The sequence below is a fragment of the Indicator indicator genome, chromosome 18 (assembly GCF_027791375.1).
Source record: "Indicator indicator isolate 239-I01 chromosome 18, UM_Iind_1.1, whole genome shotgun sequence".
NCBI lineage: Eukaryota > Metazoa > Chordata > Aves > Piciformes > Indicatoridae > Indicator > Indicator indicator.
Window position 1 is genome coordinate 3,290,538 of NC_072027.1, and position 17,442 is coordinate 3,307,979.

General features: G+C 41.6%; 1 protein-coding gene across 1 annotated transcript in view; it reads right to left on the reverse strand.

The window, feature by feature from the left end:
- Positions 1-17,442, reverse strand: part of RNF130 (ring finger protein 130) — a 44,128-nt gene that overhangs the window by 12,641 nt on the left and 14,045 nt on the right. The window contains exons 3-5 of the mRNA XM_054389280.1: positions 6,808-7,058; positions 2,867-2,938; positions 989-1,071 (exon numbers count right to left, since the gene is read on the reverse strand). Coding sequence (XP_054245255.1) covers positions 989-1,071; positions 2,867-2,938; positions 6,808-7,058 — 406 coding nt within the window. The remainder of the gene's footprint in view (positions 1-988; positions 1,072-2,866; positions 2,939-6,807; positions 7,059-17,442) is intronic.

The following is a 17,442-nucleotide window of genomic DNA, read 5'->3' on the forward strand; positions in this document are numbered from 1 at the left end:
TACTGAAGATCAACTCCAGCACCATTACTTTGTTGCTTCCAGAGGATCATGCAGAGGTGGATCTTGGCTGCATATATTAAACATAACTTACATGTGATCTTTGTGTCTGCAGATGAGGAGACAGCGTGCATTTCAGAACACAAGGGAAAGATGTCCTTAGTAATGTCTAAGGCTACCAAAATTTACTGATTCATCAAAACCAAATAACCAGGTGAAAAAGTACTTAAAAGCACCTCTCAAAAAAACCCCAAATATCCCAAAACAACTCAAGAATGGAAGTGGAATGGAAACAAACTGAAAAACCTGTAACTGTCAAGAGAATGGCATAAAATCAGAAGGAAGTTGTTACATTTTAGGCATCAATGCAGAATATCCATGTTGTAGGTTAAGGATTAATTGTAAAACCACAGAGATGAAAGTCCTCCAGGAGGCTGGAGAGTCCCAGAGGGAGGCACAGGATATTGTAATTTGTTATTCTGTTCCCTTTCACAGCAAGTGTGAATCTCCAGGCACAAGCCAAGAACACACCACACTAGAGAGACCAAAGACACATGATAGCACAGTGCTGGTGGATGTCAGAGGAGGTGTGAAGGTTGCAGACTCCATTTCTGTTTCCTTGCTGTTTCACAAAACAGCAGCCAATGTGCACAATGCTGCAGCTGTATCAGGTTTGTTGTATTTAATGCTTTTGTGTCTGCCCAGTCCTTGAATGTGCATCACACCCACCCCTTACAGTCTTAACAGCTCCACTGCTGATATGCCCAACCTGCCCATCTTCAAGATCTAACTCTTGTTTAATCTCTACTGTCATTAAGTGCCAGCATCCGCCTTCACACCTTCTGGTATCATAGTCTAAAGTGGCTGTTATTAAGACTGGAAGCATCTAACAAATGTATCTGTAAATTACAACACACAAATCACATGAAATTAAGCAAAGGAGCACAAAGAAAAAAAATAGTTGCCACAGGAAGCGACTTTGTTGCCTTACTTGCAGGGTAAAATGCGAACGACATCGTTCTGCTTGTAACTCTCAATGCAGACAGCACAATGGTCAAAGTCTGGGTCTGTTTCCTAAAATGAATAGAATGAAAATTCAAGTCAAGAGTTGTGGCTATGACAAATGTAAAAGTAACTGTGACTAGTATAGGAGCTGCATTGTGCCAAGGGGCTGTTTCAAAGCAGACACAAACCCAACGCCTGGGTTACTGCATTCCAACGTGACTTGTGAAAGACAAATACCTCACACAGACAAAACTCTCCCCTCCTTTGGAGCTGGCAAATGATCATATGCAACAGAAGCTAATTCTAATATTCAGCTGAACCACTATAAAATAGTGTGGTCGTTTTCCTAGAGGCTTTATTTCAGCTTAGAGCTAAATTTTTGATTGTATTCAGAGTGGTTTGGTTTTGGTCCATTTGGGCTTTTTCCCCCTTTTTTTTTTTTTCAGATTAAGAATTCTAGAATTCCCTTTCATAGCCCAAAACTGGCAAGTTTTATTTACTTCAGAGCAGTCCCATATTTCTGTCTGCTGCTTATTTGCAGAATTATCATCATCCTTACCCAGCCACGAAGATGAAGATCAGTGACTGACAGGGTCCTCTCTCTTTTCTAGGTTTCCCAGAGGTTATGGTTTGGATTTGATATAATTGTTTTAAACATGAGAATTTAAAATTTCTAATGAAAATAGGCTGACTTCATTTGGATGTAGATACACTATCAACAAAATATATTTTATGGGGGGGTGTGACACAAACCACACTCTGAGTTCATTGTTCTTTTCGATGCCAGCAAGCTGTTAGCAAGACACTGAGAGAGGAACCACAGCAAGGCAATAGTCACTCCCTGGTCAGCACCAGCCAGTGCTGCATGCATAGAGTCCTGATGGGCTGCTCTGATGAAGGACAGGTTTTCCCCTTCTCTCTGTTCACCTGTGTGTGCATCTCATGCTGTCTGTTCTGCAGCCTACACATTACTTGCCAGTTTTGGCTCTAAGCTCTAAAGATGACAGCATCTTTTAATAAGCTCCCATTATCTCCATGTACTCCCATAGCCACAGAAAAGATTTAGTGCAGTGGACTGTCTTGAAATAAAGCTACATAGGGAAGCAGAAAGACTTTTTCTGTCTTCTCTCTGGAAGAAAAAATTTTTCCATCACTTCTTAATCTTCCACTGCCAATAGTGTTCATAAGAAAGATAAAAAGGAAACATATTAAAAGCGCCCAAGGAAATAATCTTCTCTTGAAAATCAGATCATAGCCAGAATTCCCTTGCCTTTTGCAAATTAAAGAGCAAAAATTATGCAAGATTAAGTGACTATTTCTTCCTTTAAGAAGGAAAAGTGTAGAACTTAACACATCATGTATTCTAGTTTCTATACAGCCCAGAAATATACTTGGAGTACCATTTATTATCTTTAATGACATACCTGTTTATCCTCCCCCTCAGATTACTGGGTATTATCTTTATTTTATTTTTTTTTACATCAGAAATAGTCCTTTATTAGCTATCTTTTATTTTACACAGCTTAGATAGGAAAGATTCTAAGCTTACAGAATTTCACATCAACAACTCTAGTCCTATGCCCTTCAGCCAGCAAACTCTCTAAGCCAGCACCAAACCAGTCTCAGTCACAAATGCCAGATGGAGTGCAAGCAGTCTTTATGCAAGGAAAACTTCTTTGAAATAATCAGATTTAGAGCACACATCGACATGTACACAAAATACTGTGCCACGGACAAAGTAAGCCTCCCAAGAAGGAAGGCAAGGTCAGAAATCAGAAGCAGAAAGGGAAAACTGAGATTGTTTTCCCCAACAAAAATTAAACATGATGCTCAAGTTTACCCTGTTGAAATCTTATTACTCTACCTTATCACCCTTCTTTACTGTCCTGGTTGTCAGTTTACCAATGGCTTTCTTGGCAGCATCTCCAAGACGACGCTAATGAAGTGACAAAGAAAAGAACACAAATTAACCCTGACAATGAAGCCTCATTACTGTCCTTTAGAATGACTGACTTGGGCTCAACACTAACACTGCAATATACACTATGGCAGTAGGCTAACACATGACAACAAGCTTTGACAGCAAAGCAGACAGATTTGTCAGGAAGAAAAAAACCCAACAGTGGAGCCCACAAAGGGTACTTGATACCCATGGGCATAAATCTCATGGATGGTCCACAGAAGTGATCCAACATTTGTGTGGCAACTAATCCAGCTCAGCCTGCAGGGTAGGAGCTGAAGCAACACACCCTGCCAATGACTGCTGCTAAATTCTGTTCATGTTGATCTGCTATTCAGTGTGCTGTAATATTTCCCTTGTTCTCTTTTCCAGCTTGAATTCTTTGTTGGTTTTTTTTTCCTTCCCCCCTGAGCAGGCTGATCTTGTTCTGAGATGTAACAGATCCTCTCAGTGTAACCTACTTTCTCTCTTGCTACTACCTGAAACTACAAGGAAAAAAAAAATTATGGGTCATGCAATCTAAAGAAGGCAATGCAGACTTAAATAAAGCTGAAATGAACACTGGTTTGAAGATTAACCTCAATCTAAATGCAGAATCCAAGCTGTTCTTTTGTTGGTTATGATTTTTTATGACCACCACTCGGATGGAAGGAGCCATTCCTGCAATTCAACGCTGATTCCTACTGCAATACCCAGTTGCCAGCCAACAAAGAATGGCTGTTTGCCAGCTGGGATCCCAGAGACAGGACACTGAGCAGAACAAAGCTCATGTCTTCTTGTTTCAGGAACCAAAGACATCAGATTTGGTTTACACTGACCGGAAAAAGGGAAGTTTACGTCTTTCACCTTCCATCTCCACCTTGTGCTAAGTGCTCTGCCTTTGAAAGAGATTGGTTCTGAGAATACAAACTGCACCTAGCAAAACCTCCTACATTGCCTGAAACAAACATGTGGGTTTTCTGCCCATCTATAGAGTGGAAAATCAAATCTTTCATGAGGCGTTGTGTCCCCCCCACATCACACATTTTCTCTGCACACAAACTGGAACTTAAGGCAGCTGCTTTTACATAAGAAACAAAGACCTCAGAAGTCCACCACAACCAGTGTTACTCTAGAATTACATAAGCATGTGTTTTATTGTGTGGTTTCCACAGAGGAACAGCTCTTACATATGTTTTAGGGAATGGATTTGACAAAGAAATCAGAGGATGAATTATATCTGCATAGGAAATGCAGCATCAGAAACAGAGCCAGGATGGGGAAATTGTCTTCTTCCTGAAAGCAGAAATCTCATCCTAACTTCAACATGTGAGAAATTGGTGAGTTTAAACAAATCTAAATTGTATGTCCTGGAAGAAGCATATTTGCCTGAGCACTTGAGAACACAGAACACACTGGTGCACTGCTGGAGTAGATGATCTGTGCATAACCAAAAGTGTGAGGAACAAGGCTGAAAAAGTATTCAGCTACCAACTAAGTCATGGTGAGTACCATTTCTATTTACTTGTGCTGCATATGATTGCATATGCCCTGCAAAACATCTTACAAAGAAAAATAGATTATTTTCCCATGGAAACACCATAATTCAGTCAAGCTGTTCCAAGGTGTGTACATCTTCTCTTAAGCTCAGGAAGGGCAGATTTCGACTGGAGATTAGGAAGAAATTCTTTACAGTGAGGGCGGTGAGACACTGGAAAAGGTTGCCCAGGGAGGTCGTGGATGCTTGCTCCCTGGAGGTGTTCAAGGTCAGGTTGGATGAGGCCTTGAGCAGCCTGGTCTAGTGGAAGGTGTCCCTGCCCATGGTGGCGGGGGGAAATGGATGATCTTTAAGGTCCCTTCCAACCCAACCCATTCTGTGAATCCAAGTAAGCACATTTGCTGAACAGTAACTTTCACCACTTCCATTTAAGAGAGCTCTCTCTTCCATTTTCTAATTTTAACAAACACTTTATGCTACTGTTGGAAACGTTCAGGATTTGTTAAGCTAGGGCACAGGCATACAGCAGATGCTTTTAAAACATAGAATTGCCTTGCTGGAGAAGGCATGCAAAGGAATTTTATAACCTCTGGTGGTAGTACATGAGGGTAATGATGTGAAATACCAATATCTACTTGAACTATCTACAAAACACAGCATGGTTTTGATGTGGAGTTTTTGTTGTTGTTGTTGTATTTTCCTTTTTACAGTGTACTTCAACATAACTTAAAAAACAAGATCACAGCCTAAACCAAGTTATTTCATCACTAACAGCACAGCCTTCTCTCTGTGAAAGCTCTCAAAGCTCTTTAAAAATAAGCTGTGGCTGTCGCCACCTTCTTATTAAAGTTTAATAAGCTCAGCTTTTTAAACCACATAAAATTTTCATCAAGTTTCTCCTGACCTTTGTAAAAATCTAAAGAAAGAAAAAAGGTCATAAGAGCCCTTTCCCCATGGAGCAACTGTTTTGAAACATGGACAGTTGGAAGAAGCCTAGCACCATGTAGGGGCTGCAGAAGGCACAATTTAGTATTCCACAGACATCCATTCAGTAACAGTTCTATTTAAACTTTCACCATCCCAAGGGACCACACTAAATACTGGTTACAGTGTGGTCATTTAAGAATGAGATCCTTAGGAAAAATCTAAGGATGCCCATGGGACCTGCAGCATCAGACACTATTTATAGGAACTGAAAAGGAAATCCTTTGTCACAGCTGAGACTTCTTAAGTTTGCATTTGTTTTAGGTTTGATAAAATACCAAAGAGCTGCCTCACAGTGAGCTCTGTGCATTAGCTGCAATTTAGGGGTAAAAAGGGGACTCTGACTAGACCTCAGCAGGTTTGTCAGTTAGCCCTGACAGAGAGATACAAAGGCAGAGGGAGCCAAGTGGGTTTCCTGTGGTTTACTGACTTCTCAGTAAAAGCCAAAGCACAATATGGAGGCAGTAGGTCATTAAGCCTACACTGTTTGAGTTGATGACTTGATTTAGCCATGATCTGAATATGGCCATACTTAGTTCAGTTCCTAAGCAAATTAACAGTTGAAAAAGAACGTAGGAAAGGCATACTGGACAAAATTTTACTTAGAATATATGACCAGCAGAATTAGGCAGCCCAGACCAAGTGTGATCTTGAGTAAAGCTGAAAGTTAACACTGAGCAGCTCTATACCTTAATTTTCTTACCCTAACATTCATGACAGATGATAGTTCCCAAATACCTTTATGGAGCTTCTGAATTCCCTTAACTATTACTGAGGCTACCTCTATGAATATGGAGAGAATTTTTAGCATTAGAATCATAGAAGGGTCTGGGTTGGAAGGGACATCCAAAGGTCATCCAGTCCAACCCCTTCTGCAGTCAGCAGGGGCATCCTCAACTAGAGCAGGTTGCCCAGAGCCCTGCCAAGCCTCACCTTGCACATCTCCAGGGATGGGGCCCCAACCACCTCCCTGGGCAGCCTGTTGCAGTGTTCCACTATCCTCATGGTAAAGAACTTGTTCCTAACAAACAGTCTCTGTGTTCCCCCACACTATACAAGTTCATTCACTTTCCTCTCAGTTCCCAACATACACACAGCCAACACAGAATCGATCTTCCTCTTGGACTTATCAAAACCCAAATATTTTGCTTTGGTTCTATCTTTTCCTGCCACGCAATAAGATCCTGTAATGGTGCTGCTCAGGATGAACAACACTTTGCTATTATAAATAAAAACCTTGTCTGGCAACATGCTGTGCCTTGGAGCAAAGAGGTTCTGAATGCTAGTTTGATGGATGTTCCTTGGAAACCATTTGTTTTCTCTTGACAGAAATATAACCTCCACAACTAAAGAGAAGAAAAACAACAACCAGGAGTTCCCTTACCTGGTTTCTGTCACGTGCACTTGTGTACCTGATCTTCTGGATGAAGTAAAATATTAACCATGCTGAAGAAATGATCATCAAAACAATGAAAGATATTGACACAAAGACTAGAGAGCCCCGGCTGAAGTTTTTGGGAGGAACACGGGACCCCACTGCTATTGCCATCAGGACAGAGATATTCTTTTCCAAGTAATTCAGGATCTCCTTAACCTTTGATTCCGTAATCATGACAGCAACAATGTCTCCCGTTCCTATAAAAAGAGAGAAATATTGAATTTACATTAAAAATTAACATGGCAGGCTGCTCACAAGATTGTCCAAATGCAAAGCCTCCTGACAGCTTAAGAGATTTTAATCTAAGCCATCTACAGCACTTGGAACATGCTACTGGGCACTCAACTCATGGCTTGTCCTTCAAACCCAGACTTTCAAATTAGGGCATTAACAAGCAAACTGTCTGCAGCTCCACACATAGTAGCAGATCTCAAATGGTGGTTACACAGCACTTCCCACATCGTTATTACTTGGGTGCAGTCTGAACTGGATTTAAAAGGTACATTTGTTCCAGCTTTGAAGCTGTGAATACCTAAATAGGCAACTGACAGGCAAACATTTAGAAGCTGAGTTCAATGGTACTAGTAGAGCCCTCTCAGGGTGCACAGTGCTTTGTGCAAGTTGCTTTGGAGAGTTATGCAAGTTCCCCTGTGTGCTTATGTGGCTTTCACATGCCACCAAGGCTGTGAAGGACCTGTGAATCACAATTTCAGCCCAGAAGCAACAAAACCAACCTTCTACCTACACCACTTCAGACAGAAGTGAAAGTAAAGCACTAAGTCTGGCTGCAAATTAGGAAGAAAAAAAATGAAAAAGCTTGGCTGAAGATTGAGTGCTGGAGTGCTGATTTTATCACCCACACAAGGACATGCTTGATAAGCTCACAAAGAGGCTGTCAGCTTGATCTGCTCCATTTTGAATGTGTAGCCCATCTGGTTTTTTGAACTGTCTTGCCTCTAGACTACCTCCTGTCCCAAAGGGAAAATTATAGGTAGAAGCAAAATATGAGAATCAAACCACAAGGCTTGCTGAAAAAGAACAAAACCACCTGCAGAGCAGAGAGAGCACCTATGCTTTAAAATCAGGGGCCCTGTGAAAAAAAGAAGATGTGGAACTCTGGGCATTTCTTATCTAAGTTCAAAGAAAGCAAAATTCATGGAAAAACCAAAGCCAGAAAGAAAAAAGCCTTATGAGTGCCATTCTTATTCATCCAGATCTATTTGCTCCCTTCAAATCTCTGTTCAAGACCTATTTTCAAAACCCTTGCAAAGTCTGCTCATCTGTTTGCTCCATCTGCTTGCTCCAATTCACATTCCCTCAGAGAAGAGCTGCATAATGCAAGCAGAGATTCTGGATTTAAATCACAGAGAGCCCAGTGTGGCAGTGAAGAGAACATGAGGCCCTGTTTAACACGAATATTCAAAGTCTTTTTATCAAGATCTAATTTTAAGAAGTGACTGTACCCACAAAATGTTCTACAAGACCCCAAAGAGCAGCATCTTTGAAACCCAGGCCACAGTAAGTCAGAGTGACAGACCCAGACAGCCACAGAATTCCCCAAAATGAGAGCTTTGACAGACTTGTGTAACAGTCTTAAAATGTTATCTCAGTATTCTTTCCATTCTCCATGCCAAACACTACCTTTTACAGCCACTACCCTCAGCATTCAGAGCAAGTTCCCCAACAAGGGTGCTGTGGATTGTGCTGATAGAATGGCTCAGAAGAATGAAACCTGGTAAATCTCAGAAATTAAGATTTGCAAAAAACTTTAAAAAGTCACATTCTGCAGCCTCAAAAATTCATTTTCTCCAAGAAATGCCAACTTTATTTAAAATTAACATGGTAAACACATTCATGCCTTGTAGGGCTAAGTAGGAAAAGAATGCTCAGTGTTTCCTTGTGAATATTTTTGAAGCATGTCACAGTAACTCAGAAGCTCTGAATAGCACCAAAACCCAACACAGATCATGGATACAACTTCTTGAATCACCAGTATACCATGGATTGACAAAAGGTCCCTTCAGTTCAGCTCTCCAGAGATACTTCAGTTAGAGGTATATGGAGTTTGATTTCACATAAACTAACCAAGATGTTAAACAGGCAGCAAGCCTCAGAAAGAGATTAAAAATCCACCACTTGCTTCATTTTCAGAAGAAATCTGTTCAGAATCCTATTTGTCCAGTTGGGAAGGTCCCTGTCCACACCTGCTGCATTTAATCACAGGACAAGAGCCACCCTACCTGCAAGGTTCTCCAAAACTCTGCATCTCAGATGGTGCAGGATCAAATGAGAGCAGATAATTTATATTGCTTGGTATCTTCCCCAGGTTTCACTTCTGTTCTTCATATCTAATTCCGATAGTAAAGGTAGGGAATGGTAGGGGGTACTGCATTCCCCAGAGCACACGTTCTGTAGGCTTCCCCAGCAGGTGCTTATTTGCACAGAGAAATGATGTTAGTATCCAAATATCAGTCAGAAGCACTCCATGTAGCATTCTGACATGATTTACAGCTACCTGTCTGCAAAGCAAAGCTGACTAAGATCTTCCGATACCAGTCCAGTTCCATCTGGATCAAAAGCTAAAGCCTCTACCTATTCCCTGCTGCCCAGGGAATGTGACAAAGCTGACAATCTGTCACAGGTTTTATATAAAGCCCAGCATAAAGGGAACCTCTGGCATCACTGCAAAGTGATTTGCATTCCAAATGACTCAACTGGGAACAGCCAAAGTGCTACTGCTGCTTCTGACCCTGCCAGAGCCAAGGAGAACTGCAGAAAAGAAAAATAAATGGTGCCTGTTTAACACAGTGAGGCTCAGTGGAAACTGGGACTTGGTTCATCCGTATTTTTGTCAGGGGCATCACCCTAAATAATTTTAGCAAGAGCTGCCTGTTTGAGAACAATTGGGGGCAGAAGGAGAGTGACTCATTTATTTTAAGCACCTTGAAACTTTGCATTTCTGAAACTCTAGCAGAAAAGAAACGCTCAGGTGAAGACAGAAAGTTTGTAAAAGTTAAAATATGCTCTTAGAATCATAGAATGGTCTGAGTTGGAAGGGACATCCAAAAGCCATCTAAGTCCAACCCCCTATGCAGTCCTCAGGGGCATCCTCAACTAGATCAGGTTGCCCAGAACCCTGTCGAGACTCACCTTGAATACCTCCAGGGATGGAGCCTCAACCACCTCTCTGGGCAACCTGTTCCAGAGTTCCACTACCCTCATGGTAAAGAACTTGTTCCTAACATCCAATCTAAATTTGCTCTTCTTTAGTTTGAAGCCATTGCCCCTCATCCTATCACTCCAGGCCTCTGGAAACAGTCCCTCTGTAACCTTCTTGTAGGCTCCCTTCAGGTACTGGAAGGTCCTTATTAGGTCTCCCCAAGCCTTCTCTTCTCCAGGCACAACAACCCCAGCTCCCTCAGCCTGTCTTCATAGAAGTGGTGTTCCAAACCCCTGACCATTTTCGTGGCCCTACATAGTCTTATGAAGAGCAATTCTCCCCTCAGCCAAGAACACAATGTCCAGAGAGGAAAGAAGCTGAAATGCTAAGGGAAGCCAATGAGCCACACACTCAACCAGAGATGACAAGCTAGGACAGAAGGTAGGCATAAGATAAATATTGATGCCTGTAAATATAAATCACTTAATTGCTATCATCCAAGCCCAGACAGCTCTTTTTAGCTTGCATTTTTATCATGTGCATGTTTAACTAGGATAGTTATACAACTTTATGTATGAGAGGGGATGAAGTTGCAATTAATCATTATATCTGTGTAAGCTTATGTTGGGAAAGGAGGTAAGGCCTTAAAAGCTGAAAAGACACTAGAACCAAAAATGGTGGGAAAACCAGCAAGATCCAGAAGGAAATTGCTTTGCTCTCTCACCAATCTGTCCACATGTCCCAGCAATTCAGAATGAACACATTTAGGAAGTCAATAGAAAGTAATTTCAAAGAAAACTACTAGTCTCATCACAAGCAAATAATTTATTCTTTTGTGTTTGCTCTGTTGATCCCTAACTGCCAAATGCTTGTCTGAAACTCAAAATCTGGATAACTGTGGCCAGGAGAGCAAGCTAAAAACAGACACGGTTCAAAGAGCAGACTTCTGACACCTTCCATCCATCTCCCATCCCAGGGAAGGGCAGCCTGGCAAAGCACAACAGTCAAACAGCTGATTTTTAGTCATTTTATTTTTCCTGGGCTTATGTGAGGAGAAGGACAGGTGAGACAACTCCTCCTGGGCACATGAGCAACCTGGCACTGAACTGCTGCTATTGCTGCAATGCTTCAGCCACCCTCCCACAGATGGGGAGGGCAAAACCTGAGATCTCATCTCAAGCGTAGCAAATATCAGACCCCCCCCGTAAGAGGCACTGAATGACTCTGATTTGATGTAATGAGATTTGCACAGAACTGAGAATTGAGTCAGATCCTCCTAACAAAGTATTTTTCTGATGGCTGATATTTTCAGCTGAAGTCCTTGTAATTTCCTAAGTCTTTGATAATGCCTTCTGGTGCTGCAGGCACAGCATGAAGCAGATAGCCTGCACTCATCTCATGCCTGCAAAAATGTACTTCTCTCTTTAAATAGCAGACAATAGTTAATTGTACATTAATCTTGCCACTGCTTTATTCTGAAAAACACACACTTAATCTGGACAATTCAGAGCACTGCTGGAAATTTCAGAGCACTTCCTTAAAAAAAGGAAAGGAAATCTCCAACTTCCTAATAAAGGTAAAGAATGGTGCAGTCACTTGTAGACTGGATTCAGGGCATGATTCAGACACTGAGATGCCACTGCCTATTTAGCTGCAACAATGGGAACATCATAATGCTAATGGGAATGGAAATAAAACTGCCCATTCTTCACACAGCAGACTTCCCTCTTCTTCTACTAAAATGCTAAGTGTTGCTGAACATTTTATATTAGAATTAAAAACATAGTAACACACACTACTCAGTACCCAGCAGAGGGATCAGGTTGTATTACAGTGAGGGACAGATTTCTTGGAATACACTGAAACCACTCCAAGAGAATTTGGGAACCCACAAAATGTCAACAACCAGAACAGGAAAGCACAAATCCGGTGTTATGGTTACATGTGAAATTTTGAGACATCAATTAGGGGGCCTACAAGAAGGATAGAAAGAGACTGTTTCCAAAGGCCTGGAGTGATAAGACCAGGGGCAACGGCTTCAAACTAGAGAAGATTTAGGTTGGATGTCAGGAACAAATTCTTTACCATGAGGGTGGTGGAATACTGGGACAGGCTGCCCAGAGAGGTGGCTGGAGGCTCATCCCTGGGATGCTCAAGGTGAGGCTTGACAGGGCTTTGAGGGACCTGATCAAAGTTGAGGATGTCCCTGATGACAGCAGAGGGGATTGGACTAGAGGACCTTTGGAGGTCCCTTCCAACCCAAACCACTCTATGATTCTATGAATTATGAGTTCTGTGAAAACTTTGCTTCAAAGGAACAGAAGCAAGAATTACCCCTCCAGGGTAAGGGATTCAGCCAGAGCTAGGAATATAATCCATTGAACTCAAAAGGTCAGGTGAGAGAAAGGAAAAAGGCACACTAGGCTGCATGCAGAGCTTCACTGCCAGAAAAGGTGGGCTTGTGGAGCACAGCTTTTAAATCTAAATTTCATTGCACTTAACAACATTGAAGAAAACACACAAATTATTCATATACCTTGCAATTTTAGCCAGATGCAAATGAGATAAATTCATCATGAAGAAGTAATCTCACATTCTAAAGCAGGCTTTTGGAAAAGTAGGCACCAAGAGGAAGAGCCTTGGCATGTCTTCAGAGTGATTAAAACTGGTCTAGCTGCACATATTTTTATTTTGATCTAATCAGAAAGTAAACAAGGGCACATCCAAGCTGTCAACACGAGTGCAATCTCAAGAGGAAAATATGTTGTTTGAGATGTCCCAAATCAAATGTTTCTGACAACAGCAAGAACCTGTACTGCTTGTCAGTTATTTAAACCTAAGCAAGGCAAGGCTTCCATGCCAAGAATATACATCAGTTTTAAAGTGAGACTGGATAGCATTTAAAGACATTGGTCTTCCTGTTGCCTTTATAATACTGAAAAGGTCGAATTCTTGTCAGTATGTAAACATTTACTTTGGGATGCCTGTTTTATGCACTGTCAGACACTACAACAGATGTTACAAAGCTACCACGAGAAAAATCATAGAGGACAGCAGTCTATGAAACTGTAGCCTGGCAGCTAGGCTGTCATAGGATGCATCAGTTAAGTACAACCAGTGGAGCAATTGGCTACCCCAAAGCACCAAACAGAGTTTTGCAGAAGTCTTATTTGCTACACAAACCTATGCAAAACAACCTGGAAGGAAACACAAAAAACCAAACCAGATTCTGAGGTTAAAACCTGAACTTGGACTGCCTACTTATGAGGAGAAGGAAGCAGACTACTCAAGTTTAGTGAGGAACAGGCTTCTATGAATTGCAATTGAAATACAGTCAATTTCTGCCTGAAGAACACTCAAAACTCTTCTTTGATTGCTGCAAAAAGAGCTTCAACAGATTTTATTCTGCCAGGCTAAGAGAGGGCACTGCATTCTTCCCTCTCAACATGATTACATGTGTACACTTTAGCATTTTGCAATGGACCAGGCATTGCTGTGCTGCTAACCTTCACCAAGTTCTGCTCCTTTAAGAGAAGCAGGCATATGATCGAGGCATATGATTAGAATACCAGAAACAGCAAGAGTAGCTTTCCAAAGATGGGTGTGACACAATTGACTTCAGAACAAATATTAAAGCCTAATCAGATTCTTGTTGTGCTAGCCTGTAGCACATTAAATTAAAGTCCATAGCTACTAAACAATAATCTCACCAGCAGAAATGTTCCTTCCAATGCCCGCCCTCCCTCATTAAACAAGAAACAATGTCTCAGTGGAATGTTTTTGCCATATTTTTCAGCAGCTTTATAATCTACCATGACCAAGAGTTCCTAAAAGGAAAGCTAAACAGCAAAATCAGTTGAGGAAATTGTTGGGCTGTATTTAGATGACAACTGCTGACACATGATTTCATAACCCAGTTGCTCCATTCTGACGTTCAGGGAGATGTTTGTCAAGGAGAAAGCTGTGTAAGATCAAAACAGGTAGTCACAGCTAAACCCTCTCTTGCTTCATTCACACTGGGATAGGCGAGATGGTGGAGCTGTACCCTGCATTTCCTCAAGCCTGACAAGGTCCAGCTGTCTCTCTGCTCAGCCCACGTACCCCACTCTAGAAAACAGATACCAAACAGTATTGGTATGTAGAAGAGAGGCATTAGACTTTGCCCTCACTGCACATCATTTCCTCTCCATCAACCTCACCCAGAGAGCTCCTTTTTATCTCCCACCCTAAGTCATGTGGCTCTAAGCACCGTTAGAAAGATTAAGATCCTTCTATTAAGCTACTAGATGCACACACATCCTCTCCAAGCCTCCCACAAGCACCTGGATTTCTGCCCCATCTAGATTTTTGAAAGCAAAAATATGATGTTTCAATGCTTCTGATGGGCACCAGGGCAGACTCATGGCTGAGCTGAGAAGGGGGAGCACCCCAAAGGAAAGTTTGTACATCCTCTGCAACCAGTACTGCAGCAGAATTCACTTCAAGTGGTAAGGACACTGGGTTCAGGGGTTTGGGTTTTGTTTGTTGGGGTTTTTCTCCCTTCTCATTTTTGACTGCTTTGCTCATTCCACTTATATCACAAATTCCCTTTCTGTAAAAGGTCTTTTATCTTCTGAGAATTCTATATAAATATATTTTAATGCATGTGACCTTTTGGGTTCTTTACACTAGGGAAAACAAAGCCTAGATAAGGAAAAGCAGAGAGATGTTGCAATGATTTTACAGAAATGTCACACAAGTTTTTTTTCTCTTTTAGATGCCTTTTTTTTTGCATCTACTTCACAGAATCACAGAATGCTAGGGGTTGGAAGGGACCTCAAAAGATCATCCAGTCCAACCCCCTTGCCAGAGCAGGATCACCTAGAGTAGGTCACACAGGTAGGCCTCCAGGCAGGTTTTGAATGTCTCCAGTGAAGGAGACTCCAACAACCTCTCTGGGCAGCCTGTTCCAGGGCTATGGCACCCTCACAATGAAAAAGCTTTTCCTTTTGTTCCTGTGGAACCAACTCTGCTCCAGCTTGCACCCAGTGCCCCTTGTCCTTTTATTAGACATCACTGAGAAGAGCTTGGCTCTGTACTCCCAACACTCTTGCACTACCTATTCTTTTGAAAAGAAAATGGACATTCCACTTCAATAATGCCAGAATAATAACAAAAATATCTTGGTACAAAGGAATTTATCATTTCATCACCCCCTTTCCAAAATCTGTGCACAGATGTCTTCCTTTCATTCATGGTTTCCCAAGGCATTTACCTGTGTATCACAGTCAATCAACTGCATTTGCAGCTCCATTTAAGGGATGCTTTTACTGTTTAGATATTAGTATGCTAACAAAGCAGAGCAAATTTTATATTCAAGCCTTGAACAGATGCAATAAACAGCAGAAGGGTCACAGTAAGTCTTGACTAGGGAAATGGTGCAATTCTAACACAACTCACTACTGGACAAAAGGTTCCTCACGTCACACTTCACAGATTTCTGAAGAAAGTTATTCTGTCTTTGAAAGATGTTTCTGCTTATTTGATTACAACCTATCTTCATATACACATCTGAATAGTGTCCAAAACCTGTTACCTTACAGCTGGATTTAACACCAAATCACAGAATTGTCAGGGGTAGAAGGGACTTCAAAGAGCAGAGAAATCATTGATTCATGTCTTGATTAATCAACAATATTAATGTAATTAATGTTAATTCATTCATCAGTTTAAGATACACTTGGACTGTGACAACTAAAAGTCTCCACAATCTTGCATTCTGTAGTGTGGCCAGGTGCTAGTAGGTGGTTTCTATTTCTGGATGGCAGTTTGTGTTTGCAGTAATGGTTGCTGGAACTACAAAACACAGGGATTTCTGAGAGGGGTCATTTGTTATGCTCATGCATTTTCTCCTGTCTACAGACTAGCTCCATGCAGATCCATCAGTCTGGACACTCATTCCAAACAAATCCAGCAAAGAATAAAAGAGAAATGGCAGGACAGCCTCACCCAAGGCCATCACAAAATATTTTTAGCGCTTCATAGAAAGTATCTTCATAGCTCGATACAATAAATTTGAGTCCACCAAATCCATAGATTTGGGGAATTACTCTGCTGCTGGAGCTCAGACTTTGGATAAGAAAAAGAATGTAATTACTTACAGTCACTCATGGTCCCATGGGCTTTTTCACAGTCACAGAACTAATTACCCTTTCAGCTGGGTATGGAAAAAAAGGAGCCTAAGTGCTCTTATTTCAGTGGTGGGTGAGGCACACACCACACAGCAAGACTGCTGAGAAGTTCTGCAAGGCACTGAGGCTACATTAGCTCTGTAAAGGGGTTTCCCTGGCTTGCCTTGAAGAGACAAGTGCTTCCTTATGGTACAGAATCTGTGCTTCAAACACTCCTCTCCACATCTCCTTAAGTGTCAGACACTTCCATCTACTGTGTGACAGATTTTCCTGATGGATACACCTCCAAGAAACACAGTGGGAAACAGGATTAACTATACTGCTGTTGACGCTTGTGCCACACATTTTCAATTACCAAATATAAATGGTGTAAAATGATCAAAGATACAGAAACCAGGGTTAGACTATTGATTGTTTTGCCTTTTTGAAAGGTTCAGCTGTAATGACTCATCTCTCCTTCCTTTTCACTAATATTCAAGGGTAAATTAATAATTACAGTAACAATAAAAATATTTTTGGGCTGTGGATTAAAAGTAATCCATGGATAGTTTTGCAGTGGATTTGGTATAGAGCTGAAATATTCACCAACACACATTTGTGCAAAGTCATCTGCAGGGGACCCAGCCATAGCTTTCACACATCTCTTCAGCTTATGGCTACACATCAAGAGCCACTTGTGAGAGAAAGGCAAGCAGCAGCAGAAGACTGGTGTGTGCTAGAGGACACTGGCATTCCAACTATTGGATCTACCCACTCTGGATTAGGGCATGAACATGGAATAGCCATTAGATGGCAACAACTCTAAATTACTTCCTGACCCTCCTGCCTCCGACCCAGTGACCTAAAATAATCCGCATCAAATACGTTCAGCTTTACCACAGTTCAAAGCAAGTACAGACCTTGCTCACTGTGCTAGTGTGCTCTGAGTGAACACAGGCACATCAGAAATCCTCCTCCTTGAAAGGAAAATGTTGCTGGGAGCCAGCCTTGAGCAGCTCTCCTGCAGTATGACAGCAGGAGAACATCACCTTCTGTGCACAGCATGGAACAGAAACACCTTCCTCACAGAAAGCATCCAATGCACCACCGCTTTAGAAGTGCACTGAAGGCAGATCCTGTCTGTGGCTTGTCCTACAAACTTTAAAAGAAGCTGTTCAAATACTTCAGGAAATTTCTTTAGCACTTTTACAGCATAATTATTGGAACCCAGCACCTTCATTTTGACACTTTCTTCTCTATTTCTTTATCTTT